We start from the raw sequence: 26527 nt of genomic DNA, 5'->3' as shown, positions 1-26527 counted from the left end.
TTAACTAATATCTAATAAATATTATATAATATAAATATTCTTTTCATTATTAACAACCTTTATAAACCCTAAAATTATACTATAATTTTATTTTTTCAATACAAAATTTAACAATAATATAATATAATTTAATAATAATTTAATATTTTGTGCATGATAGTATTTACATATGTATATTACAGATAGTGTTAATAGTTACAATATTTAATGAATTAGAAAAACTAAAAACAAATTTACTTTCTGATAAATGTTATATATTTCATATACGCCATATAATGTACGTCAAATATAAAAGTGTTAAATACATATGTGTAGATATTTGATTTGAAAGTTGTAATTTTATTAAATTTTTTGTTGCAAATAATAATATGTACATATTTAATAAAGATGCATAATTAATATTCATTTTTAATTAATTGTTGTACATTAATAATCAACAATATTTGTCCGTACCAAATGAAATATTGTAAATGTATTTACTTTAAATAAATGGTGAAAAATTATGGAAAGTAGCTTAGTCTAGTCATGGAGTAAACTCAATGGTTTAGTTCATATTCTTTATCTTCAATGTTTTCATCAAGAGTGACGTTAGGTACAAAATTCTAACTTCTCGATCGCAACGTTCGATTTGTAAAGGACAACTCTTGACATTAAAAGCCTCCCCCCTTCCAGTGGTGGTTCAGACCTGTGTGTAAAACTGTGATTGCGCTATACAGAGCGCTGCAAACTTTGCTTTTACAAACATAGAAATACATACATATATATCTGTGCTTACAAATGAAGTGAGGTTGTATCATGACCGATCTGAAGTGAACTCTTTCTAATATTTGTTCCTGTTTAACTCTTTCTCCGCTAGATGGAGCATTTTTCCTAGAACTTTCCTAATTTCCACATGCCCTTCGGCAAAGGAATTTGCATCTTCAATCGTAGTCATTGCACAGCTGATCTTGTAGTGTCGTTTACGGTTTACAGTAATATTTTTTTTGTGTTTATATTATTACTCATGAAAAATTGATTGTAGCAGAACATCACGGGTATTTAAAAGTTTATTTTATAATTGTTGATAATAATGTTTTACCGTTCTTTCAACATGGTGACGCATTCAAGAAAAATGTATTGAGAGCAAGTTAGTCAGTAATATTGAATGGGTGGGAAACATATCGACAAAGTACACAGAAATAAAGATCGTGTGAATAATTTGTTTTGGTGTTGAGTTTCATTTCTTGAACTATAGTTAGCGGGTATGGTATATTTGTCAGATACCTGGGGTATGGGAGAAACAAAATCGCAGTGCCACAATACAAATAGTAGTTCCTCCTTTCTGCAGGAGAATGATGAAGTTGCGTTACTACCGCTTAAGAATCAGGTAAGATGATAATTTATCTCATTGGTGTGTACTATCTTCTTTGAATAAAATAACGTCTGAAATAATGTTTTCGTCATTTGTTTTTTATTGTTTCACTTTTCAGTCGCACTATACATAGTGTTGATTCTTGGCGTGAACAATTTTTGATTTTGCTTGATTTTATTGTAAATCACATCAAACTGTTCAGTTGGTGTGTGTGTGTGTGTATATATATATATATATATTGTTTTCTATCTTTATAATTCTATATTATATTTAATTAAAATATTAAACTTTTTGCATTATATAAATTTGTGTTTAGAGATATATGTATATGTCTGTGTAAATGTAATTTGTAATGAAACATCACATTGTTTTTGTTTTCATTTCATTTTATTTGCAGGAAGAATAGTAATAATATTAAAAGAATGGAAGTAAATTAACAGCTGCATTATTTATAGTAACTTGTAGTTTACTTATAAAATTTTATTACATATTTTTCAAATTACATATAATCTTACAAGTTACACGAATATTTAATCAATCTATATGGTATTTTACTAGTTTTGTTGCATAAATTTAGAAACTAATTGTATATTGTGGACAACATTTAATCCCATAATAAAGCAATAACTTTTTTTTATAGGTTGGTGGACATACCAGATTGCTATTACTCAATCAGAATACTATTTGTAAACCATTAAACTGCAGAGAACTTGACTTTTATCAAAACATTCCACAAGACATTCAAATTTTTGTTCCAAAATTCAAAGGTAAAATGGCTTTATTGTTTCCTATCTTTATAATTCCATATTATATTTAATTAAAATGTTAAACTTTTTGCATTATATAAATTTGTGTTTAGAGATAAGAAATATGTTTGTCTAAAGCAAATGAATTGTACAATTAAATCTTTATGATAAAAGTATAAAATTGAAACAATTTAAAATGAATTAAGATAGTTCTGTAGACATATATTTTTACCTGACATATAGTGGTAATCAGTAGTGGAAAGTAGGAGTTTTAATAATTTAATGTTATTTTTTCAATGTTTCAGGTGTTTTACAAGCTTCTAACAGCAGTGAGGTTACATTAGACAAACGTTATAGCCCAAGCTTTAGAGAACAAGATAATAATAGACAGGGACACAATTCAAGTAAAAGAAAGAGAGAAGATGTATTAAGGTTTGTGTTTGAATGATTTTTAATAAATTGTATTGAAGTTACATTATATAAATGAATGCATAGAATACTTTTAGGTTGTTGAGGCAACAAAAAAAATGAAAGTAAATTTTATGTATCATAATCTTTTTGTTGTAGAATGAAAATTCATCGTGACAACACATTAGGAGGGGTATTAAAACCAGAAATGCATTTGGAAAATGCATCAAACAGACAGTGTATGTACAATATGCAATTTGTCAAATTTCAGAAAAAAGAATGATAAGAATGATGCAGTGTAAAAAGCGTGCCCTTTGTAAATTACTTTTTTTCTTTCTATTTTTTTATACAAAAGCAGATTTTCTTTTACTGGAAAATATAACATCACAATACATTCATCCATGTATATTGGATCTGAAAATGGGGACCAGGCAACATGGTGATGATGCATCTGCCGAAAAACGTAGTAAACAAATTGCAAAGTGTGCTGCTAGTACATCAGCCTCGTTAGGTGTTAGACTATGTGGAATGCAGGTTTGTTGTAGTATTTACCTTAAAATCTGTACAATATCAAATACTAATATAAATAATGTATGTTACAGGTTTATCAAGCTGATACCAATCATTATGTAAAAAGAGATAAATACTGGGGCAGGGAGTTAAATGAAGAAGGTTTTAAAGCAGCGTTGTATAGATTCTTTCATAATGGCTTTTATTTACGAACGTTAGTCATCGAAAAAGTGGTATCACGATTAGAACAATTACGACGTGCGATTGAAAGGCAAAGCAGCTACCGATTTTATTCGTGGTAAATTTTCTCAAATATACTATTGGAATATTTTCAAGAACTTTATTTTACATACGAATATATGTCGGGGTTTACATTGGAAATTAGGGTTAGGGGCGTGAAACGAATCTTCGTTTGGATTACACAGTGTCGTTATGCAATAGAGAAGACATTGACTAGTGCAAATACGATTATTATAGGATTGGACAAGTAACCGTGGTAATTAGATACTCGAGAAACCAATGACAATGATCCTAGGTTCAATAACGAATCCGCGGTCAATGAGATGATAGATGAACATGCTCACAAAATCTAAGTCGGACTCTTTGTTAAAACGTGGAATATCCACCGAGCGTACAGACGCTAAGTAACTCGCTAATACGACCTCACAAGAGAATGACTTTCCGTCGCGATGATGCTGCAGAGGAAAACTATGATGGGGTGTGTCTAAGGACACGAGATTATTGGATTTGTCGAGGATAGCCTTCATTCAGAAGGTGAGGGAAATTGGCGTTGCTGCTAATTGGTCAATCTCCGTATCGGTGGTTAGAAAAAGATGCTAGCCGTCCTCGAGGGAAAGTTGCTAGTGAGAGACGCCGTTCGTTGAAAAATAGGTCTCTCCTATCTTCCCGTAGCTGGGACAAAGATTGTTTGTCTGTCTGAAGGACTTTAGTCAACTAAATCTTAAGATTTATAACGGGCCCTCAGGCTAGCCGAACATGTACTGCGGAGACGCATCGACATCTGGCAATCATCTTACTCGAAGAATAGGGTCTACGTGTGGCGAGCCACGGGACAGAAACCGTTGGAATGTTTACTGTCGCGTGCCGCCACAAATATTTCTTTTAAGGAGAGCTATAGAATTACTTCATACCTTTGTTAGACAAAGCGTCCATCCCGTGACCGCGGCTACGTTCGGCGACTGGTTGTCGCCTCGAGCCCAAGCTCATTATCACAAATCTCGAACAAATACAATCGGATCGAATAACGACAATTGTTTAATTACGCCTATGATAGAATCTAGATTACGGTGGTAAGGGAGTTTTCCGAAATTCCAAAGGGAAGGCTCCGATGTCCTTTCATCTCCGACATATATATGAATTCAGTCACACAAATCGTTCGAATGTTTGAAATTTTATAATTTAAAAATCAATCGAAAATGTGATATTTTAATATATGATATTTAATATATTAGAAATATTCTCTTTTGAATTTGTTTCAGTTCATTGTTAGTCGTTTACGAAGGTTATCAAAAGGATTTTTCGGGATTCGGCCATTCATCGTCTGCATTACAGATGAATGAAGACTCAATCAGTTCTACCTTCGTTAACGATGATCCTCATACGTCTGATGGTTGTTACGACGGTGATATAAATAACAGTTCCCCAGATTGTAATGTTACTATGGAAAAGGAAATCAGCCAAACGAGTACTTTGCGCAGGGAATTTGCTGAAGCGACAGTTAAAGAGACCAAACGTATCGCCAGTTTTTACCCTACAAGGTTTGTGATCGACTCTTTTTTGCTCATTAGCGTGTATACATTGTCGTTGATATTTGTGAATAAAAAATTATTGCTCGTTCCGTCTTGATTTGCTATAAACATTAATATTCGTAAATTATTATTTCTTAATGCGTACAATAAAACTTTTTCAGACAATACATAGACTTGAAATTAACGTGAGTGTACTTCGATACGTATGACACACGATTTGATTACGATTTTCTTAAAATCTATTTGCAATAAAAGGCGATTCAATATGGAACGAACTAAATTAAATTCCTAACGTTGTGATGCTGTTAAGATTTGATGGCAGAGTAATTTTCAGGTGCAATATTTCTTTATACGCTTTTATTTATTTATTTATTGAGTAATTTATTCATTCATTTATTTATTTATTAGTATATTTGCTGTTTTTATGTATTGTTTTGGTGTATTACAACACTAGGAATATAATAGATACTTTCTTTCTTTTTTTGTTTCGAATATTATAATTAGATAATAATTGAACATAGAAACATAAACATTCTGATTTAATACGTTTAACCCTCCGATATATGTATGTATTAAGTAGAAGTCGAAACATGCGCGTTATCTGGTGAAGTATGTAATTATAAGATATCGGATTACGCGCGTATTTCATTCGATACATCTTTTGATATTTCGTCTGAATCACGTCATACTTGTATATTACTTTCCTTTTCTTCTTTTTTCTTCTTTTCTTTCCTTCTCTCTTTCCCTTTGTTGCGCTACTTTTCCTCCTTTAAATAAATAATGCATTAAAACTTGTACCATTCTCGAAGTAATCAAAGGAGGTCAATTGTATTTCATTAAATTTAAAATAACCTGCATATAACAGGATGTTAGTAATTCTGTAAATATATTCTAAAATTGAAGGTATAACATACTCCATCAGAAAATTGGAGGGTTAGTTATTATGACGATTCTAATGTATTCGAATTGTTTATTTCAATTACATGTTGTTAAAAATCGGTTTAGAGAAAATATCGCACGTTCAGCGCCTTAGTGTATTAATATATAATGTTTTCAACAATTAAGACTATCGTATGTAGTGTAACGTTAAAAGTAGTTTCTGTGTGAACAATTAGATCATTACATGTATATACGTAGAAGTATCTATAAAATATCTTAATAATATAAAAGAGACTTTTTGGTGAATCCTCATTCATTTCTTACTACTACTAGTATGTATTTACATACGACTGATTAATGATCTGTTTTTTAATGAATTTCTATTACTCATTGAAGCTGGCGTAAGGCCAATTTGTATTCGAGTCGCTGAAATTAATAAATTGAATGCTTAGATACCTTAGAATCGATGCAAACTCTATGTATCTTGGAAAAATTGGAGAAATTTATCAGTGAAGAGTAGAAATCATAAACTACCTTTTATGGTATTGTTACACTAACAAACTGACAGTGTGATATTTTCGTTATTTAAGCATGTATATTTCTGTGTACCATCACTTTTTAGAAAACTGCTCTTTATTACGGCCGAACTATAATAAAGCGCGGCAATACCAGTTCCTAATCGAGCCCGATCAGTTTCTTACTAGGGGAGGATCAGAGCTGAAAATGGTGGATTTCAAAATCCTTTCGTAGGTATATTGTTGCTCAAGAGTAGAGTAAAAGCTCTACAAAAGTTATTAGGAGCAAATATTTAAACATTAAAATCAAAGGAGTTAAAGGGATATTTACATTGTATTGCATATATATATGTATGTGTATACGTATACGTATATGTATACAAAGAATATTTCATAAGATGTGTAGTGTATTAATGAAATAGACTTCTTAATCCGAACTGAATCATTCTCTGCGTTTTAAATCCAATTCACTTTTAAACAAACTTTCAGATGCATTTTAGGACTAATTATGATACATCGCGTTTTGATATCTTTAATAACTTGCATTTACAATGTACATGTTCACTTGTCTTCTGTATTTTACATGTTACATTTTTCATATAATTATCGAGGAATATGATAAAGTGTCGTAAGAAAACTATGTGTGTAATTTTCAGACACATTAGATGGCTAGACATAGCCGAGAATAATTTAAATACATATTATCGTAGTCAATTTCGTTGATCGATGAACCGATGATATGATTAGTCGTTGTTCAGAATTGATAACATCAAGAATCTTCTTATTTAGTTTTATTTGATCGATCTTTTATTTTTATTTTTCGGTAGTGTCGTAACTTATTTTAACGTTACATTCTCAGCCCGCATATATGTATACGTAGCACATATACGTGCGTGTGTGTTCACTTTTCAACAGTTCATGAGTATATTTCCATAATTTAAGTTGATTTAGCTTCACATTTTGTAGTAAACGAAATCAAATATACAAGACGTTCAGTAAGTGGTGAATTTTGTTACATGAAAAATAAATTTATACAAGTTGCTCGTTTAATTTATCTTTTCAAGTTTAAAATATGTATGTATATGTGTTAAAAAGAGCTACTATATATATATCGTGTGCGTTTGCGCACGGTACACACGCATATTGTCAATTTTATTTTATGGTATAAACTGAAGGAGACGAATTGTCAGTTATAGATACGTATTATAGAAACGTTAAATAATGAAATTTCCAAAACTATATTATCATTATTTTCTTACGAAATTAGCTTTATAACGCGAACAAATTGTAAAAATAATATACTTGGATGCTTTTATAAAAAATGCAAATTAAATGACATAAAATTAAGATATTAGATTTGGAAGTCGTAAATTCTCTTATAAGATCCCAAGGTATTCACACATAGAACGCACAGTAAAATAAATGAAAAATTTCTGATTTTACCATAAAATAAAGAAGAAATTTCCTGAAAAGTATTACCATTTACTTTGCATCCTGTATATTAAGATATAAACATTCTCTTTTACTCGACAATATATGACCCACAGGGCCTGCATGCCCGCTACGGTTGGGGCAGTAAAAGGGTTATTAATAGATGGTAAGAGGTCATATACATTGTACCATGTGAGATCTAATGATGGGGCTGTGTCAAAACTTCGTTGTATTTCCTCGATAAATAGAATTGAATCTACAAATTGTCTAATCATTAAGTAAAGTTCCTAAAACTGAATGAAATTTTAAATTATTCATATAATTAAGATTTCTTTTATTTCTATTATTATTATTATTCAAAGTATTTCCAAAGTCAATGCGAAGAACAAGATTTCGTGCTATCCTATTTAGTTAACTTGTGTTTTAATTACTTTTAGTTTCTTTCGACATGATTAAATAGCCGATGTATTTTACGCATTTATTACGTATATTTTTATGATTTTACTTGATGAAAATTGAGTAATAATTGTACAAAAAATGGAAAAAATAATAGGACATGATATGCGACGTTTGTTGTATTAATTCCATTGATTAAGGAAGGTTAACCGATCATTCGGTTTTATTGCACTTACTATAAACTTAATAATAATTTTAGGGTAAAAATTTTCGATGAAAAATAAATATCACGTGTATAGTGTATTTACATACATGAAAATCGCGTGTTCATTGTTGAGAAATTGCGAATTTTTTGCGCGGCCCATATTATATATTTTACTAATTTCAATATTAGACAATATTTGAAGAGAGGCAAATGAATTAAGCAATAATTAAGTTAATACGTTCTATGCGATGATCCACTGACAATCCCAGCAGCGAGGAGACAGTTTTCGTCGAATCTCCGGACAGCTTGATCGACAGGGTGCTTCATTCTCCGAGATACGAACAGTGGATGCTTTACGGCACTACAAACGATGAATTTTATTTTGGACAAAGCTCGGACAATGAGACGCAAGATACTAGTTCCGATACAGAAATTACGTCGGATTCTGGATCACAGTGGCAAAGACGCGGACATCGGTTATTTCACATTTACAAGAGGGACGAGAGAATAGAAGGGGAACTTGAATGTGCCAATATGTCAAACAGGTATTAAGAATGATTAAATATTCGATATGTATGAATTTATCACGCTGCCAAATCGACAGTGTTTACAATTATTAAACGAAAACAAATGATATTTAAATTTACTTCATAGATATACCTCGTATCCTTATCGATCGAAGAAGATGAAACAGAAATCTCAGGAAGCACGGGTCGATGTAAGAATGATTGACTTTGCACACACGACTTTTGTTCATGGTTCTACCGTGGCTTGTAACTCGTCTCCTACTCCTATGGTGTACCAAGGCCCGGACTGTGGTTTTCTAACTGGTCTCGACAGCTTAAAACGACTTCTCCTTGAAATTTTGACCGAAGATTAATTCATAAACACTCGACCAATATCTATTCCGTCTTTATGTGTAAAGAGTTGAAAGAAATGCGTTGAAAACAACTAAAAGATTGGTGACGAAACTTTGATTATTAAACCTGATTGATTTCTATGAGATCGATCTGTACATATGTATTTCCAACGTATGTAATTTTAAGTAACAAAGTTCCACTCTAAGTATACGAGCGAAGTAAGCGCGTAGAGCTAACGAGTGTATGATAGCAGTAAGATATGCGACAACGAACTGAAATCACAGAGTATTATTTAATTCACATGAATAAATATATTCATGTGTGTATATATACATATGTGTATGTGCGTGCGTGTATGTGTACATAGCTCGTATATTTTGCGTGAGAGTTATACGGTTACAACATATGTACATATAATTCTTAATGCACAAAATTTAAAAAGAGCTACTTTTAATAAATCGTGTACTTGTATTCTTGTTTCTTTTCAATTTAGTAAGATTGCACAGTTTGTAAATTGCTAAATAATTGTATTGGACGGGAATTCTATCGACATTTTCTATCGATATTTGTACAAATTATGTGACAAAAAATAAATCATTTGAATGATTTGATGTCGCAGCCTGTCACGCAGTCTATAATTTTTATAAACTAAATAATGGCTCATTCCCGATACAATCTTCGATCTATTGCTAAATCATTTTCATATTAAAATTGGTGATAATTTGCTGCGCGATAATTGCGAGATCTTTTACTTTCTCGACAGTTTTTTAACCGATCGATCATGGCAGAGTCAAATGGTCTTTCTTTTACTTTTCCCCACCTCCTGCGCGTATCGATCTTCTTGAAGGTAACGGAGTTGTGTTACTCCTAGGAAACCATTGCCTGGTACTAAATCGTATCCAGTTATCGATGAAACGCGAAAGGAAAACGGTAACACGCGAAACGCTTTTCGTTTACGATTGTAAAATAGAGGTTTCACAGTGTGTTTCTTTGCTAATATATATATTGTGAAATCTTATTGTTGGGCAGTTTTTATTCGTTTCAACAAAGATTCAAATTTATTTCGTGAACCTTGATTATCGTGGTTTATAAAACAATTTTTTGAATTATACTAAAAACAAAGCTGTCGAGGATCTATTCGATGAAAACATAGCTTTGAAAATCCTTCCAATCCTTTCTTTTCTTTCTTCCTTCCTTGAAATCATAACAGAGTAAATAAGTAACTAACACAGTAACTAAATAACGATAACTAAACGATACGTTTGTAATTATATCGTTGCTTGGTGTATAATGTTCACAAACAAAATTATATTAATAAATTACAAACACTAACTATATTCAAGTAACTAAGAATTATCATATAAGAAAGGACTTTTATTCAATTATAACGTGCGTAGCACACTCTGCGATATGCAGTATACAGCTTTTAGTATATATATACGTATACATGCATATACGTTTCTTATGTACGAGTAGCGCGACTTTCGTATTACTGATTGCATTTTCGTTCGCGTTTAGATTTTATTACAAATGAACTGCAAAGAAATTCTACGTTATAAAAAATTTCGATCGAAAAGTGTGAATGCTGAAAGAAAGGGATGAAAGCAATGGAAGCGATGGAGGCGTTGATCTAATACGATAATTTGAACACATTACGTTTAAAAAGCTCTGTAAGAAAATGGTCTTCGATTCAGTATCTGAAGAACAGAGAAAACAATTTTTTAGAGAGAGTTATGCCGCTCACTTGCCTGGGTAAGATCCGACGGGTCATATGCATACCTGTGAGAATAATACCGATGTTATATCCGATGACGTATCGCGTAATTTAAGAATCATCTTTTTCTCTTTGGTCCCCCGTTTCAAGATGGTATCGAATTTCCACCTGCGGCAAACACCTGCATCACCATCGAACAGCATTAATTGAATTTGCAACGTTTACCATTTACGCTAAATATTTCCTGGTAGCACCGTTTATTTTTGGTTGCGCAACACGCACGTTACAGCACGGCTTTTCAAGATACATACAAACAAACGCGTTGTTAAGCTTGAACCCGGTTGGAATGGTTTTACAAAAGGGGAACTTTAACGTTGTGCTTTAGAATAAAAGAACTATTTATATCGCTGCTTCGATGCATTAGATAAAAGGAAGAACAAGCTTCAGGAAAGAAATTAAACGTAACTTTGGTTTTCCAGGATAATCGAACGTGTGCCGTCCACGGTAGGTAATTAAACCACAACGTGCATATCACCTCATCCCTTTCTCGCGAAATATCTCTACCCGTCTATCGTTCTATTGACAATTGTAACCAAAATATGATACATGATAACAAGAACAATATCTCAAAATTGTCTATTGTGAAAAATGTTTCGATATTAGTGCCATGCTTCGATCGTTGCATACCAATTATAATAGTAAGCTAGAATATCAATGACAGGTACTTTACTAAAGGAAATACCATTACAGAAGCAATCAAGTATCCAATAAGTGGACTTGTATGCGATAAGCAATTACCGATCTTAATGCACATGTATCAAATAAAACATTTTGCTTAAGCACTGCTTATCCTACTACCAAATAATTTATTTACTTTTACTCGGATCGATCCATTGATCAACCTATTCGAGCCGATTTACATCACATACTTGCATTTATATATATAGAATTTTTACGTGAAACGATAAACAATCGACTTATCGATGAGGAAAAGATAGCTCGTTTGATCGATGATTTGAAATGTGGCGTTCAAAGAAGAGAAATACAACAATTGTAACTAAGTATATGTAACATACGTGTATTGTACATACAATGTTTCTGATACGATTGTTGTCACGTTTCGCCGATCACCGCGAGGACAAGTTACGGATAGGCTTGGCTCAGGTCAACTTAAATTTAATGATTTTGATGGCACATATGCGCATTGCATGCCTAATGATCAACCGCAACAAGTCGAACGATGCGTTTAATCGCGTCGACTTTATAACTTGTTCGTTGTTACGTGGAATAAAATTTCTATATATTCATTTATTTATATATACCTTCTGCGCCTGATAATTTTATTATGAATACATTATACTTTGTTCAATCATACTTTCAGCTATACCGGGCACTGTCCCACCCTTAAATTTCGAGTTGGAAAACGATTCGGTGCGTGCACTCAAGAAATTATGAAGGTAAGAGCATGCAAGTAATACATAAGCATTTGATTCTGCATTGAGAAAAAAAGAGAAAAGCAACAAAACAAAATCTTTATAAAGTTAATTAAAGTTCCCACGAGCGTATTGCATCATGCAGGAATTACTTCAAAAGAAAATTCTCAAGACAGGACCTTACAGACCCATCTCCGAGAAGGACACAAATGAAAACACGGCGATTATTTACGAGAAAGATACCAGCACAGATTGGAAAAGAGAAACGCATTTCTTCAAAGCACCACCGTACATTTTGGGATATACTGGCAAGTATATTATAGACCGGTAACTGTATTATAGATTGAGATACTATTTTATCATATTATATCGTTTTATAAAAGTAAATTAATATACTTAATCGTTTGCTTGTAGGATACATTCCTGGGTTTAATAGTAGTTATGGTTTATCGTTTATGAGAGCCGTGGAAGAAGGTGCCAGAGAATGGCGCGAAAATCAAATTAAATTAAAAGCTCATAGAGATCTTATACAACCTAAGGTCGAAAAAAGCACTATCTCTAGACACTTTTTATTTCGACCGCGAGCTGATGATATAGATATACCAGTCGATCATGATCACGATTTTAATCACGATAAAAATCGACTAACCACGTTTCGTACGTAACATGTACTTCCATATGAACTTCATTGTAAATTTTCTTTTCGACTTCATTGTAAGCCTCCTTGTAAAGGATTTCATAAAGTATGAGATTAGTCGTAAACATTAGATGAAACATCTTAATCACCTTGAAATGAAAGATAAGAACGTTATTCTTACAGATTATGAAGTTTCTCCTGAAAGACCACCGATTGTAGGCTATACCGGTCATATTCCAGGCTTTAAGGGAGAAGTTGCACTTTCGAAAAGATATGCACAGGCTGCGAAGAAGGGATTGGAATTAGTTCGAAAAGAACGAGAACAAAGACTCGGTAAATTAAGAGACACTAATACGGTACAGAAAGCATTAAATGTGCCCCGTTTCAATGAAATTGATCTCGCCGGAGCCTGATTTTTGGAATTCATCAAATTTTTAACGACACAACATTTAATATACATATAAATTAACAATCTTCTTTAACTTAACTATATAACTTCCATCTGATTAGAACTATTTCATGAAATATAATTTACCTTTTTAATCTATTTTCATTTTTAAAACGCAGGTAACGGACGAAAATCCAAATAAAATTATTAATAATTTTTATCTCGACTTTCGTTTCTTTCTTGCATTTTTTCTTTTCTTTATTATAAGAAAAGGGAAACATAAGTGCATCTGCAATCTTTTTTAGTTCTAATTTCCTTAATATTTCGATCAAAAGCAGATCAAGATATTTTATTTGTATTTTTTAAATATAAATTAATCAACATTTGAATCAAGGAATTCTTGAAAATATTTTTTAACTAGAAATATTTTTTAAGAATAAGTTATGGAGAAAGTAAAAAATAATGCTATTTCCATTTACAAAGCATAAAGAAGCATTATCTCACATTTGAAATGGAATTTAGCAAACGTGTAAATTATTATGTACAGTAGATGTTCGAATGTTACTTGTAGGACACACACAGGTGTACACGCAATGCATATCTTTCAATATATTACATGTGTGCCATACATTGATAAATTATTAGGTTCAAGTATTAAAAAATTTTATATTGAAAAAATTATTTATTAAGATGTACAAAAGAACAATAAATTTCCGTATGTAAAAATGTAATAAACGAATACATTTACCTTTATTTTTAATTAACAGTTAAGTTTCTTTTTTGCCCGGTAATCTATTTAATCTTTCTATTTCCATTTGGAACGCCTTTTTCCAATATTCTATAGTTAAAGTATTCGATCCATATGATAAAGATAATAATCTAGCCAACACCATTAATAAGTGTAAATGATCAGCGTTTTTGTTTTTCTGCTTCCATTGTATGAAATCATTCTGAATTTCCTAGAAGAAAAAATAATCATGTATGTTATATTATGATATATATTTATTGTACACATGTACATATATGGAATATATTATAAAACAAAATATAAAAAAATTGCTGGAATAAATTATATGATTTGAAATAATATCTTATAAATACCTTTATAACATCTTCATCGTTAAATTCAAATTTCGTATCTCGAATAGTTTCTAAATACTGTCGAATATTTATCAATCTATTTTCATCTTTCAAATACTGTTCAGCGATTTTTATTATTTGAGGATAAACGCTTTCTGATTCTGAATCTACTTTTAGTAGAACTTGGGTTTGACACTAGAATGAACGTATATTACTTATTGTTCATAAAAATATGAATGAATATATGAAATATATATATATATGAAAATATGAAAAAATTCTTTCATACAGGGATAAAAGATTTAGCTTCTGATAAAATTAAGACTGGAATATCCGTTTCATATTCTATTTTATAAAATTCAAAATCATATGTAACTTTTTGAAAGTTAATCAAGTCGCAAATCGCATTGTAATTTTCTCGTCCGGCTTGTGTAATTTGACCAGTAGTTAGTCCTGTTTCGTCTATTACGAGATGTGTGTTATCGCTAAGTTGGAGTACTCCGCTGGTTAGCCTATTACACTCGTAATCTTTCCTGATAACAACGCAAGTATCTTAAATTATATAGTGTAAAACTCTGTCAGGAAAAGGGTTTACATTTGATAAAGTATTTACTTACTTTGGCAGCAATGTTAAATTGTTTAAATTTTCTAATGTGATTTCTAACAAGTAACTTTTCTTGATGAATAGAGTTAAAAATTTATATAAATACTTTGGAAATTCCTTGCATTTAGTCACAGAAAAGTGTGTTATATTTAGCGGATAAGTACCAAGACAGAAGTAATCCCTCTTCATGTAACTAAAATGAAATAATGCTTTAAAAAATGAGTTATGAGTAATTCTTTCCTTCATAAAGAAATAAAAACATTAAATAAGTTTACACTGATGAAAGTAAATGACAAATTAAGTAATCTGCAGCCAGATGATCCCCAAATAAAAGTTGACTTAGTATTAAGTGAAGATCGCTTCTTATTAATTCTGCATTAGATATCACTTGAGGAGCAATTGTCATATCTTGTTTAGTTGAATGGATTATTTTTATAGCGTGTAATCGTGGAACAAGAGATACTGGTGGATGGTGCACAGTTATCTCAGCTTCTGTCATAGTTTCATCTGAATCGTGAGCAATATTTAAAAGAGGATCCAGAGATATAAAACCTATTATTTCAATAACTTGATTCAGTTTTAAAGACATATCTTCGTATATCTGTAATTTATATATTAAAAGATATGTTAAACAATTTTAAACATTTATATACTATTTAAAAATCATTAATATTATATAAAAAAATAAATGTTAAAACTTCATTAATAACCTTTACAATGCAAGCTTTACCATCATCCATAGGAAATGGAAAATTTAATATATATTCCTTTGAAAATGCACTTTGTTGTCTTGTATTACTTTTCATTGTTTCCATTTTTTCACTATTATCGATTGGTGACATTCTTCCTTTTTTTTGTGTTAATTCCAAATAGTTTGTAGTCTCACTATTATCCTTGTCTAAACTTCTTTTATGATTATTAGTGGATCTTATACTTGAATAATGTGACTGTTCATATGTTTCCTTTGCCCAATCATTTAAACCAGGAATTGATATCACAATACATGTATGTCTTTCTGAATTTTGATTCTTTTCCGATTCCAACAAAATCATTTCGTGTGGCTAAGAAACATAAACAAATCATAATGTTTTAAGTAAACAAAGTATTAAATATCTATTTATTTTGAAATATTCATGTTAAAAATAAAATGATGTAGGCAGTTTTATACATGAGATAAGCTGTTCTTTTCACATCCCACACCTGAAACTGCCATATTTACTATCGGCCCCATATCAATCTTAAATACACACAAAATTTGAATATGGACAAAACAAAATGTGCGGAAAGGCCTTATGAAATAAAACTTTAATCAAATAATCACCAAACATTTTGCAGAATCTGTATACATCCCACATTTTATCTGGTATGTTTCAGTTTGAGTATTTTTAACTTCATACACTTGTAAGTAATATTCAGGATTGTGCATATCTTGAATCATTCCTTTAAATCTGACCAATTGACCATCCCTGAATGTATGAACAGGAGCATTATTTAGTAAGGGAATTTCTTTTAAAGCATCTAGATTTTCCAAGATCGCATTACAATTCGATTTATTTGCGATAAAATACTCTGGTGTCCAATCCGTTATTTTAGCCAAAGCTAAAAGACGAAGTAAATGCTATTATGTTCTGTATTCTTCAAATAACTTCATTCGAGACTAATTTACTAAATATACTAGTACATACATAATAAATATTTCTTAATACAAATAAAGAAACATTTACTCACAAATCATTATGAGGCTATGCAAGTACTAGCGTAATATCAAAGTTTTATTGCAATGTATCACAAACCAGTCCCGAATAATCTTCGAAAACAACAAAATATACATAAGTAAATAAAAATAAACTTGCGCAAAAATATAGTGTGCTGACAAATATTCAAAATCAAACTCTATCAAAAATAGGTCGATAAATGAAATATGTAAGTACATATAATATAAGTAAATACAAATTTAACAATAGCACTTGCGTCTTTTTACACTGCAGAGTTTCATTTCTCACCAGTACGCAACAGTACGGTACGATTCAGACGAGTGCTAGATACGTTCATATGCCACATGAGACAATGTCGCACGATCGCACAATTCCCCCCACGCCGTATACCGGCGCATTTCTCCCGCCAAAAGCACCGAAGACGATGTGTGCTGATAGTGTAGCCGTTCGGCACAAGAGCCTCTTACTCTTAGTGTTCATTTTTTAGTAAAATTTCGCCCATATAAGCATTGACGATCTCCTTACCCATTTTTAATAATAGCTCTGATAATAATAGATTATTATCAACTCACCGAAACGATAGCTTGATATACAAATCAATAAGTTATGATAGAAATTATAAATATCAAAATTACATACAACAAAAAACTGTATAGAGTTCAATATTTACAATATTTCTAGCAATGGAAGTAATTAATGTTAATATAAGTGGAAAATATCATGTGATTCAATGTAAAAATATATTTATAATTTCAATTATTCACTGATTACATAGGAGAATAATGATATGTACAATAATATGCAATGTGGCTATATAATATAAATAACATTTAGCAATATTGAAATTATCCGTTTCATCTGTTTTGGATATGCACTTTATGAATAGAACAAAATGGAACAATAACAAAGTAAGATTGTACTAACTGCTAATTAGTATTAAAAAAATTAAATTCTGCTGCATACTTTATATCTAATTGAATTATATCTAATCAGGTCTCCAAAAATTTAGATATTATAATCTTCACCGATATTCACGAATTTTAAATCCCTCTGTTTCAATTTAACATATTCTCCTCTTATGGGAATGTTCGAATCGATTGAAACAGCGTTTCCAAATCCTTGTTCTGACAAATATATATTAGTTTTAATCAATGATGTTTCAGCTGTATCATTTTCGGAAGAGTTCTGGTTTGTTTTGTTCTTTAATTCATTTATTAAATTTCCCTCAACTTTTTCATTTTCTTTAATACATTCTTCGCGATTATCCTTAGTGGTGAAATTTTTTATTAGATATTCAGATTTATTTGAGATATCACTTGTGACTTTGGTATTAGTTTCTTCTATTCTTATATTAATTTCTCGCTTTTCACGTTCATGATTCTCTAAAATATCTCTACGAATTAGTTGAACGGTTTCCTCGGACTTATGTTCTTCTAACGAATTCTCTACATTTGTTTGATTTCGCATTTTTAATGCGATTGGTAAAGAATATTGATACTGTAAATTTTCTAACTTTGAATTTGACTTTCCTTGTAAATTAGAAATTATATTGCTAAAATTATTTTTATTATAGTCAGTTTCACTATTGTTTAGTCTTAAGTCATCAGTTGAAATAGATCTTTGTAATACTCGTTTTGTCAAAGCATTCAAGATAGGTCCTTTAAGTAATTTTTTTGAATTATTAGGACTCACTCCTACTTCCTTAAGCTTTTTATTATTTAACTTGTTGTCAAATAGCATTTGATATGTATCCAATTGAATATTTTGCCTTTTATTCATGTTTTCATTGTTAGAAAGAGCTGACTTAAAAGTTTTATCATTGATATTTTCCCTTTGGTTTTTGGAGGATTCATTTTCATTACTATTACTTATGATCGTAGAATTCATTTTTGCTTGTATGACAGATTTTCCACTAAGAATCTTTAAATCATTTTTGCCTTTTTTATGTTCCTCTGTATTTTTTTGCTTCCGCCTCTCAATTTCTTGTTTTTGTTCTTTAAGATCTTTTAATATTTCTTTCTGTTCTTCCACCATTTGCAGTTGTTCTTGTTTGTGTTTTTCTAAAGTTTTTCTAAGTTTTTCATGTCTTTCTGCAACTAACATGTTGGTAGCCTCTGCGTAAGCAGCTAGTTCTGAATCTTCTTTTTTAATTGCATCAGAATTTATAAGATTATAGTGTTTTCTTTTATCTATAAAACTTTCTTTCTTCTTCATGAGATTAATTTCTTCCTTATCTTCAGTGGCAACTTTTGTTGTTATTATAATATCATTTTTTACTACATGGTTTGATTCTTTATGAAAATCTGTATCTACCCTTTTTATTTGATCAACTATTTTTTTAATAACTGGAGCAAAAGTAACTAATATATTGTCAATAGACTTTTGTGTTTCTACTATTGACTTTTCTGTAATAACAATACGTTCAACTGGTATTGGCGGTTCTTGTCGCATATCATTTGCTTGCAGATTTAAAGAATTCTCAGGAACATTTAAGCCTGATAACTGACTCATTTCCTCTGAAAATTATTAATGTAATTATTATCACAATATTATTGCTACTACTATCATCACTGCCATTACTATTGTTACTGATATCACTATATATTTCAATTTTAAGCTAATAATAATTATATAGTACCCTTAATATTTGGAAGAACTTCAGGATTATTAGGAACATTTGCTATTGCATTAATATTATCCTTATTTAAGTTTAATGGTATATTATTTATTTGATTAGCAGGATTGTTTGTTGGTGTTAATATCTTTATATTAGTAGATTCTTCTAACGCATACAAATTTGCATATGTGCTCAGAATCATAATACAGATACCAACAAACATGATTACCTAGAAATATATCGACAAGGAAATATTAAAGAGAAATAATTAGAAAATAATATAATTTTTGTATTTGCTTAATCATCTCACTTGAGCTAATAATCTCTCATTAGTATGTTTGCTACTAATGGATATGAAGAATATTGCTGGAAGTATTAAGCAAATCATTACACCAATGGTAGATCCTACTAAACCAAGAACAAATTCAATATTTGGTATTAGAATGCCAGTTATCAGAGAAACAGTTACAATTATGATAGTAAGACATCTAAATCTTGTTTCTGGCAAATAATTTATAGAGGGTTCATGAGCATACACCTGTAAGAAGTTATATATGAAATATTTAAATTTATTACCCCATTATTATAATATACTGCTATAATTAATACAAACCCTGCGAAATAAAAGAGAGTTTAGACTTGCACGGCATGGAAATATGACTAGAGGAAAACTAAATGCAATTGAAAACACAAATCCCATTTTAATCATTTCAGATGACAAACTGGGTTCAAAGCTCATTAATATATTGCCTGTAAATTTAATAATGGATAAGTAGGATATATGAAAAAAGGATGTTTAATTTAAAACAACAAATACCTGTAAATGGCTGTGTGCAAAATGCAATATAACCAAAGAATCCAACACAAAGATATACAATAGTACATATATTTAATGCACCTCGTACAACTTCGTTCATTTTCTCTAAAGATACATTTGGTATAGTTTCATAGATTTCAAATAGTTGGGTTTGACAAAATAAAGCCATAGAAAAGATAGGTATGCATTGAAGTATACCAGATGGTCTCCAATAATATACATGTTCATACCAATCTCCAGCAAAAATATGCTGCATAGATTCTGTTATTATCTATGAAAAAGATAAAAAATGTAATGAATTAACATTGAATTGTTTTTATAACAAATAATATCAATTGCAAATTATTCACCTTTAATACAAGACAAAGATAAAAGATGATGGTAGCAGTACAAAGAGTAGACAAACTGTCAATATTCCTAAGCAATCCCAAGGGTAAAACTATGAAAATGCTTGTTGTTATAAGTAAACTAGTCCTAATATCCTCTGGTTTCTTATCTATCACTTTTCTCACAATTTGTGGTCCTAAATCACCCATAATAACAAAGAAAGCAATACATGTTCCCACAAGAAAACCAATGATAAATAATTCCACTAAAAATTTGCCCATATGACCAAACGCATGGAAAGCCAAAAGTTCAAAATTTCGTCTTCTAGACATCACAGCTGATTTAATAAGAAAATGACAAGCAAGTCTAGACAAAGTACTACTCAATATCAAGACTACAATAGCTAAAACAATACCGCATTGCTTGAAACAAAATGGCATTGCAAGAACGCTTACACCAATGATGCTGTTTGCAAGAGTCATAACATGTGGCATTTGAGAAATCATTTTGGTGGTTTTTATATCTTTTTAGTAAACCTACGCAGTTTCTATATCCTTAGTCGTCAGAATCTATGTTTTGTCTAGCATTAAACTTTTCTTTTTGAAATCAATATTTTCAGCAAATAGAAATGTTATAATATTTAATGGATACTCAAAGATTCTATAATGCGTATAAATAATAATTATTCACGCATTCTTTTCAAATGCTTTTAAAATATAAAATACCCTGATTATGAGGTTAGATTTATCATTCCGTTAACCAGCAATATATAACCAACAGTATTACATGTAAAACAAATAATGTAATTTATTATCATGTTGGACGTATCAAAATCGTGATACGAAGGTCACGCTTTTGATAAAACACAATTTTTTATAGTGACAGTTGGAAAATACCACCGAGCGTTCTGTTGACCACTCAAAACTACCACCATTTTGACTCGACAAGTTCTATTAAGCATGCTCTATTAATCTGTGTCTATCACACGGAAAAGTAATTTCAGCAATACGCACAATAGATTTCTTTATTTTTTATTATAAATATTTAAAAACATTTGTTATTCGTATTCTGATATAGTATATAGCATATAACTTTATACATATATACTTATATTATACTTGATCTATCTTAATTAATCGACTTAGATGTACGCAAATATTATATCGAATTTATCTTTGTGTTGTAAATAATTAATTACAGTAAAGGTATATGTTTAATTACAATAAAAGTATGCGTTTAATTACAACTAGATAAATCGACTTATTTCTTTTTCAATTATTTATCTGACACCATGCAACTAGTCGAATCTAATCCATTTTTGCAAGAATTTTCGACTCGCAAAGAAGTTCACTTTATGTATACAAAATTAATGCATTTATACTCTCGTGCAAATGTGAAATTAACATGGTTGAAAGATAATAATTTTAATATTTTGTTAGAACGACGCTTCTCTTCTTTTTCTATCTTATTTCTTTGAACGAGAGTGCTTTTGCAGCCTCGACAAATAGACAGAAGTCGACTTAGTCACAAATGTTTAATTTTTAGTATTATCTCTTCTTAATTTAAGATTCTACAATTCTGCTCCAATTCAGTAAGTTCATTGACTGTTTTATTCTTTTCATACTTTCTTTTTCGCTGACTTTAATTTTTCACATATAAAATAAAATATTTTACATATCAAAAGGAATATCATTATGTCATTATTATATGTATAGTATTGCATGTAGGACATTGTTTAAATCGGATTTGTATGTACAAGAGAGAATAGGAAGTAAAAAATTTGTTAGTCCATAATACTAGCCCGTTGTATACAATCTCATTCCCTTTCAATTATAAAAATCACACATTAAATTATTTAATGATGATCATGCTGTGAGCAATGGATAAGAAGACAAAGAAACGTATTCATCCAAAACATATTATGGTAATTTGTATACTTTTAAACTTTCGATTTATCGAAATGTGTCAATTACAAAAATTAGATATCTTGATAAGCTGCCTATATCTTCTGATCTTAGTGAAAATTTTAACTTTTATAAAAAATTTAATTTTCTTTGTACATTTAAGATATCCATTTGTCTTATTTGACTAGTCACATGTATTGATTCTAACAATAAGTGAACATGAAGGCTTTAATCAGATCATAAGACTGACCGATTACTCAAGATATCGTTCATCGCACGATTTAAAAAATATTTCAAGGAGTGATTGCTTAATGGCTTATAACTTTGAGAATTTCGGCTAATGTTTATAAATTTAATGAGATAACAACTGAAATTACTGAGTGTCTATCATGTCAATTGTATGCTCGTAGATGTACATAAGTGATAATAATGTCCCTTGCCTCGAATTTAATAAAGATATATGTATGTGTGTGTGTGTGTGTGTTTATGTATATATATATATATGTGCGTTTATATATATATATACATATATGTATATGTATGTATGTATATATATATCCTATTGAAGTATTTATATGGTTTTGAATCAAAGAATAAAAGAAATCATATTGTTTACAATGGTATGTCCAGTTCGAGGCAACAGGCATCTATTATGCATTACATGTTTGTTCACTTAATTTATCTATACTGATTTATAATTAATTTAAATAAGAACCTTTTTCAATTTCTTTTCGGAAACAAATACCATTTATCAGGGATTCGATCCACCATCTTTCTTTGTTTCCTCATTTGTAACATTCGTTTTCTCATCTTTTTCATTTTCTATAAAACATTTTTTTTATTATGATAAAAGTAAAAACAAAAGTACATTAAAAATATACAAAGATATTAAAATTACATACCTTTTGGTTCCGATTTTATGTCTTCTTCTTTTTTTAGATCACTTTCTATACCGTCTTGTCCTTTTTCTAGACGTGGTCGTTTTCTGGAACCCTATTAAATAGAAAGAATTGTGACTTAAATACAAAAATATTTAACACAAATGAAACATTTCCCCTGCGAGGTGAAACGAAAATGTGAAATAATAAAATATCTATATTTATGAATAATAATGGATGTTACCTTAAATGACCTATTATCTCTTCGTCCCCCTTCTCCTTCATCCTCACTGTCGCTATATTCATTTTCGTGTTGTATTCTTTTATCTAAATCTCGTTGTGGTAATCTTTCATCTGGATTTACCTTTTCCTCAGCCTCTGAATCTTCAATGACTGCACCATCTTCTGGTATTGGTTGAACCTGCACACCTGGGGCATGTGGCAACATTCTTAAATTTTCAAATAGTCTGGTTCTGTAAAAAATATAGAATATGTGGAATTAACTACAATAAAAAAAGGAAAAGAAGTGGTTAATTATTATCCTTGAGATAAAACATACTTAATTTTCTCAAGATATTCAGGAGTATTCTGATTTGCCATGTTTGAAGGACTAATGTGCAGCTTAAAATCAGGACCAAAATATTCAAAATAATCGTTATAGGGTAACTCATTTGCAATTTCAGAACCAAGAGCAACCGAAGTTTCATAGGTCCAGCATCTAGATACATTTCTGATTGTATATCCACCACCACCAACCATTAAGAAGGGTAGATTATATTTTTTTACGAATTCAACACATTTCCCATGACCCCTCACTGTTAAATTGAAACAGCCTAACCGATCACCTACAAATAACATGTATCAATTTAATTTTTATTTTATTTCCTTCATTTGATTTTACTAAATGATATTTATGTATACCAGTTAATGAATCAGCACCACATTGTAGGACCACAGCAGAAGGCTGGAAAGTTTCCATCACTTTAGAAATAATAGGTACAAATATTGACTCATAGCTTTCATCATCCATACCGTCTCTTAGTGGTATATTGACTGCATAATACTTTCCCTGTGAAAACAAGGTTTCAAGTTAATATAAAATTTAAAAATAGAAACATATCAAACATATACTGTTAACAAAGTTTTTACCTTTCCAGCACCAATATCACGCAGATCACCAGTACCAGGAAAATATTCACCATATTTATGAAAAGAAACCGTCATAACTCTATCGGTGGTATAAAAAGCTTCTTCTACACCATCTCCATGATGAACATCAATATCAATATATAATACTCTTTGATGATATTTGAGCAATTCCAGTATTCCTAATACAATGTCATTTACATAACAAAATCCAGATGCTTCACTTTTTTTGGCATGATGCAAACCACCACCCCAATTTATGCAAATTTCTGAGGCCTGTTTGTTAAGTTTCACAGCGGCAGCAACAGAACCTCCAGCTGATAATTGACAAAATTCATATAAACCGTCAAAGACAGGGCAATCTTCTCCTACATTAACTAAAGGAAAAAGGAAATACTAAATGTAATCACAATTATCAAACATAATTCATATATTCATTGAATGTATAAATATTAGATCTATAATCTTACATCGTTGCATTTGTTTGTTATACTCTGACATGTTATCAGGTCTTATTGATCTCAAAAACCTAATATAGTCATCGCTATGAAATTTTGTCATTTCATCTGCTGTAGCTTTATGTGGACGCTAAACAAAAGAAAGAGAATAAAATTAAAGAAATAGAAAAGAAATGGTAATGAAAAAGATTTATTTTAAATATTTATGCAATATAATATTTGTATTTTTGTACATTTTTATAAATTAGCAAATATATAAATACTAAAAATTATAAACAAAAGAATATCATTCAATGAATAATTCTTACATATATTTCCATCTTCCTATAAAGACCATAATTCAAAAGTAAATTATGTGTCATCCTTATACGATGTGGCTTCATAGGATGTCCTTGCCCATAATAATAATTTCCAATATCACCTAAAATATAATTTACTTTTTTATTTATTTTATTGTTTGATATAAGTTTTAGGAAAAGAATTATGTTAAATATTTGCAACAATTTTATTAACTTAAGATAGTTTTGTTTTTACATGTGCATACATATATATAGTTTCCTATGGTACAGGCAACCGAGGTACACTTGAGAATTTTTCGCGTAATTTGCACGGAAAAGGTATTACCGTTTACCTACTCGACTCAAACTATATTATCTTCCTCAAATTTAGTAAATGTATTAAATAGGTCTATAATTTTATACGACTGCAAAAGTGCTAATATTTTTTCGAAATATTCTTAAATTATAACCTTCAATTAATCTGTTTCTTTGGAAAATTAACATTCTCATCTAAAAAATATTAACAATAATATGTGAAATAAATACAGAGAATATAAACAATATATAGATATAAAAGATAATTATGATATTAATAATATTTATAATTCCTATCCTTTTATATTGGCTATATATTATTAAAATTTAATGACTGTTATTGAATAGAAACGTTAATATTAGAAAATAATTAAAAAATAATTTAGAAAGAGAAAAAGAAAAAAAAATATATATATAATATGACACGAAAGTATATTATCAAATGATAATTGAATGATTGTACGGATCGTGAAAAGCGGACGCTCTTTCTTGGTTGGAGTAAGGTAACATGGAGTAATAGCCATGAATCTTTCGCCTTAACGCGTCTGAAACCGTGCAAGCAATCGTAGAAAAGATAACAAAAAGCGAATATAGTATAAGAAATACGTTTTCTCAATGATTAAATAAATATGTTAAAATGAAAAGCATGTTAGAAAAAGTAAGTAAATGTGAAATAAATGCATGATAGATGATACAAGCGCGGATAGCACAAACACATTTTGACAATCTCTCTGTGCATGTACGATATTTTCGCGGGATACTAAGTATATTAAAATTTTTTAACTTTTTTACTCACTATCATAGTAGTAGCAGACACGCTTCTTGCTATGTGGCAACGTCGTCATCTTGACCGATATTTTCTCCTTAATTGTAAAATACCTGATATGAATTAAACGTAAAGCGCGGAGCGTCGCGATACCCACCGACAGGACAAGCGTCACTAAATCTCTGAACTACGCGTGCGCAATATTCTGTAGTTAGCTTTGTTGTATAGGTGGCGTTTTCATCAAAAAATGAACTTAACCATAAAACGAATGAAGTTGAGAATAGATACATTGTGGTTTAAATTATTCTAGAATTATTAAAACTCAGTTCACTAAATAACTAAGTTTATATACTTACACTTCTACCAATATAGCAAAAATG

The 26527-nt window shown here is 30.3% G+C and overlaps 5 protein-coding genes across 11 annotated transcripts; 2 read left to right on the top strand and 3 right to left on the bottom strand.

Annotated features, from left to right (window-relative positions):
• The first annotated feature begins 978 nt into the window (after positions 1–978).
• LOC138183304 (uncharacterized) lies at positions 979–9676 on the top strand. Of its 3 annotated transcripts, none has more exons than XM_069120005.1 (9): positions 979–1366; positions 1992–2118; positions 2403–2529; positions 2665–2744; positions 2864–3039; positions 3108–3313; positions 4515–4793; positions 8480–8755; positions 8865–9676. In XM_069120005.1, the coding sequence occupies exons 1-9, from the start codon at positions 1244–1246 to the stop codon at positions 9088–9090; spliced, it is 1620 nt and encodes a 539-aa protein (XP_068976106.1). In that variant the 5' UTR covers positions 979–1243; the 3' UTR covers positions 9091–9676. The 3 variants fall into 3 exon arrangements, with proteins under 3 accessions (XP_068976106.1, XP_068976107.1, XP_068976105.1); XM_069120006.1 differs by having other exon boundaries at positions 2861–3039; positions 8483–8755; XM_069120004.1 differs by having other exon boundaries at positions 2861–3039.
• A 927-nt stretch (positions 9677–10603) lies between these two features.
• LOC138183309 (ciliary microtubule inner protein 2B-like) lies at positions 10604–14002 on the top strand. 5 transcript variants are annotated; one of them, XM_069120015.1, is made up of 5 exons: positions 10604–10822; positions 12166–12241; positions 12363–12525; positions 12632–12874; positions 13038–14002. In XM_069120015.1, the coding sequence occupies exons 1-5, from the start codon at positions 10749–10751 to the stop codon at positions 13265–13267; spliced, it is 786 nt and encodes a 261-aa protein (XP_068976116.1). In that variant the 5' UTR covers positions 10604–10748; the 3' UTR covers positions 13268–14002. The 5 variants fall into 5 exon arrangements, 4 of the variants coding, with proteins under 4 accessions (XP_068976116.1, XP_068976115.1, XP_068976117.1 ...); XR_011174031.1 differs by lacking the exon at positions 10604–10822 and adding an exon at positions 11652–12016 and having other exon boundaries at positions 12632–12960; positions 13038–13173; XM_069120014.1 differs by lacking the exon at positions 10604–10822 and adding an exon at positions 11663–12016.
• Positions 13905–17212, bottom strand: LOC138183302 (mini-chromosome maintenance complex-binding protein). The gene is made up of 8 exons (XM_069120003.1): positions 16655–17212; positions 16248–16525; positions 15637–15987; positions 15202–15527; positions 14940–15119; positions 14612–14855; positions 14344–14517; positions 13905–14201 (listed from the first exon to the last, which is right to left on the bottom strand). The coding sequence occupies exons 1-8, from the start codon at positions 16659–16661 to the stop codon at positions 14010–14012; spliced, it is 1752 nt and encodes a 583-aa protein (XP_068976104.1). The 5' UTR covers positions 16662–17212; the 3' UTR covers positions 13905–14009.
• Positions 17213–17362: 150 nt separating this feature from the next.
• On the bottom strand, positions 17363–20908 carry LOC138183299 (putative sodium-coupled neutral amino acid transporter 10). The gene is made up of 6 exons (XM_069119995.1): positions 20426–20908; positions 20076–20346; positions 19872–20008; positions 19569–19796; positions 19280–19487; positions 17363–19157 (listed from the first exon to the last, which is right to left on the bottom strand). The coding sequence occupies exons 1-6, from the start codon at positions 20906–20908 to the stop codon at positions 17647–17649; spliced, it is 2838 nt and encodes a 945-aa protein (XP_068976096.1). The 3' UTR covers positions 17363–17646.
• On the bottom strand, positions 20427–26329 carry HDAC1 (histone deacetylase 1). Its single transcript, XM_069120012.1, has 10 exons — positions 26178–26329; positions 25097–25209; positions 24801–24918; positions 24334–24707; positions 24106–24253; positions 23744–24029; positions 23429–23657; positions 23209–23299; positions 20858–23128; positions 20427–20598 (listed from the first exon to the last, which is right to left on the bottom strand). The coding sequence occupies exons 1-9, from the start codon at positions 26224–26226 to the stop codon at positions 23058–23060; spliced, it is 1479 nt and encodes a 492-aa protein (XP_068976113.1). The 5' UTR covers positions 26227–26329; the 3' UTR covers positions 20427–20598; positions 20858–23057.
• Between the last annotated feature and the right edge of the window lie 198 nt (positions 26330–26527).

This window comes from Bombus flavifrons, chromosome 9 (assembly GCF_040668555.2).
Source record: "Bombus flavifrons isolate JBK064 chromosome 9, iyBomFlav1_principal, whole genome shotgun sequence".
NCBI lineage: Eukaryota > Metazoa > Arthropoda > Insecta > Hymenoptera > Apidae > Bombus > Bombus flavifrons.
This window is presented reverse-complemented; position numbering and strand designations above follow the sequence as displayed.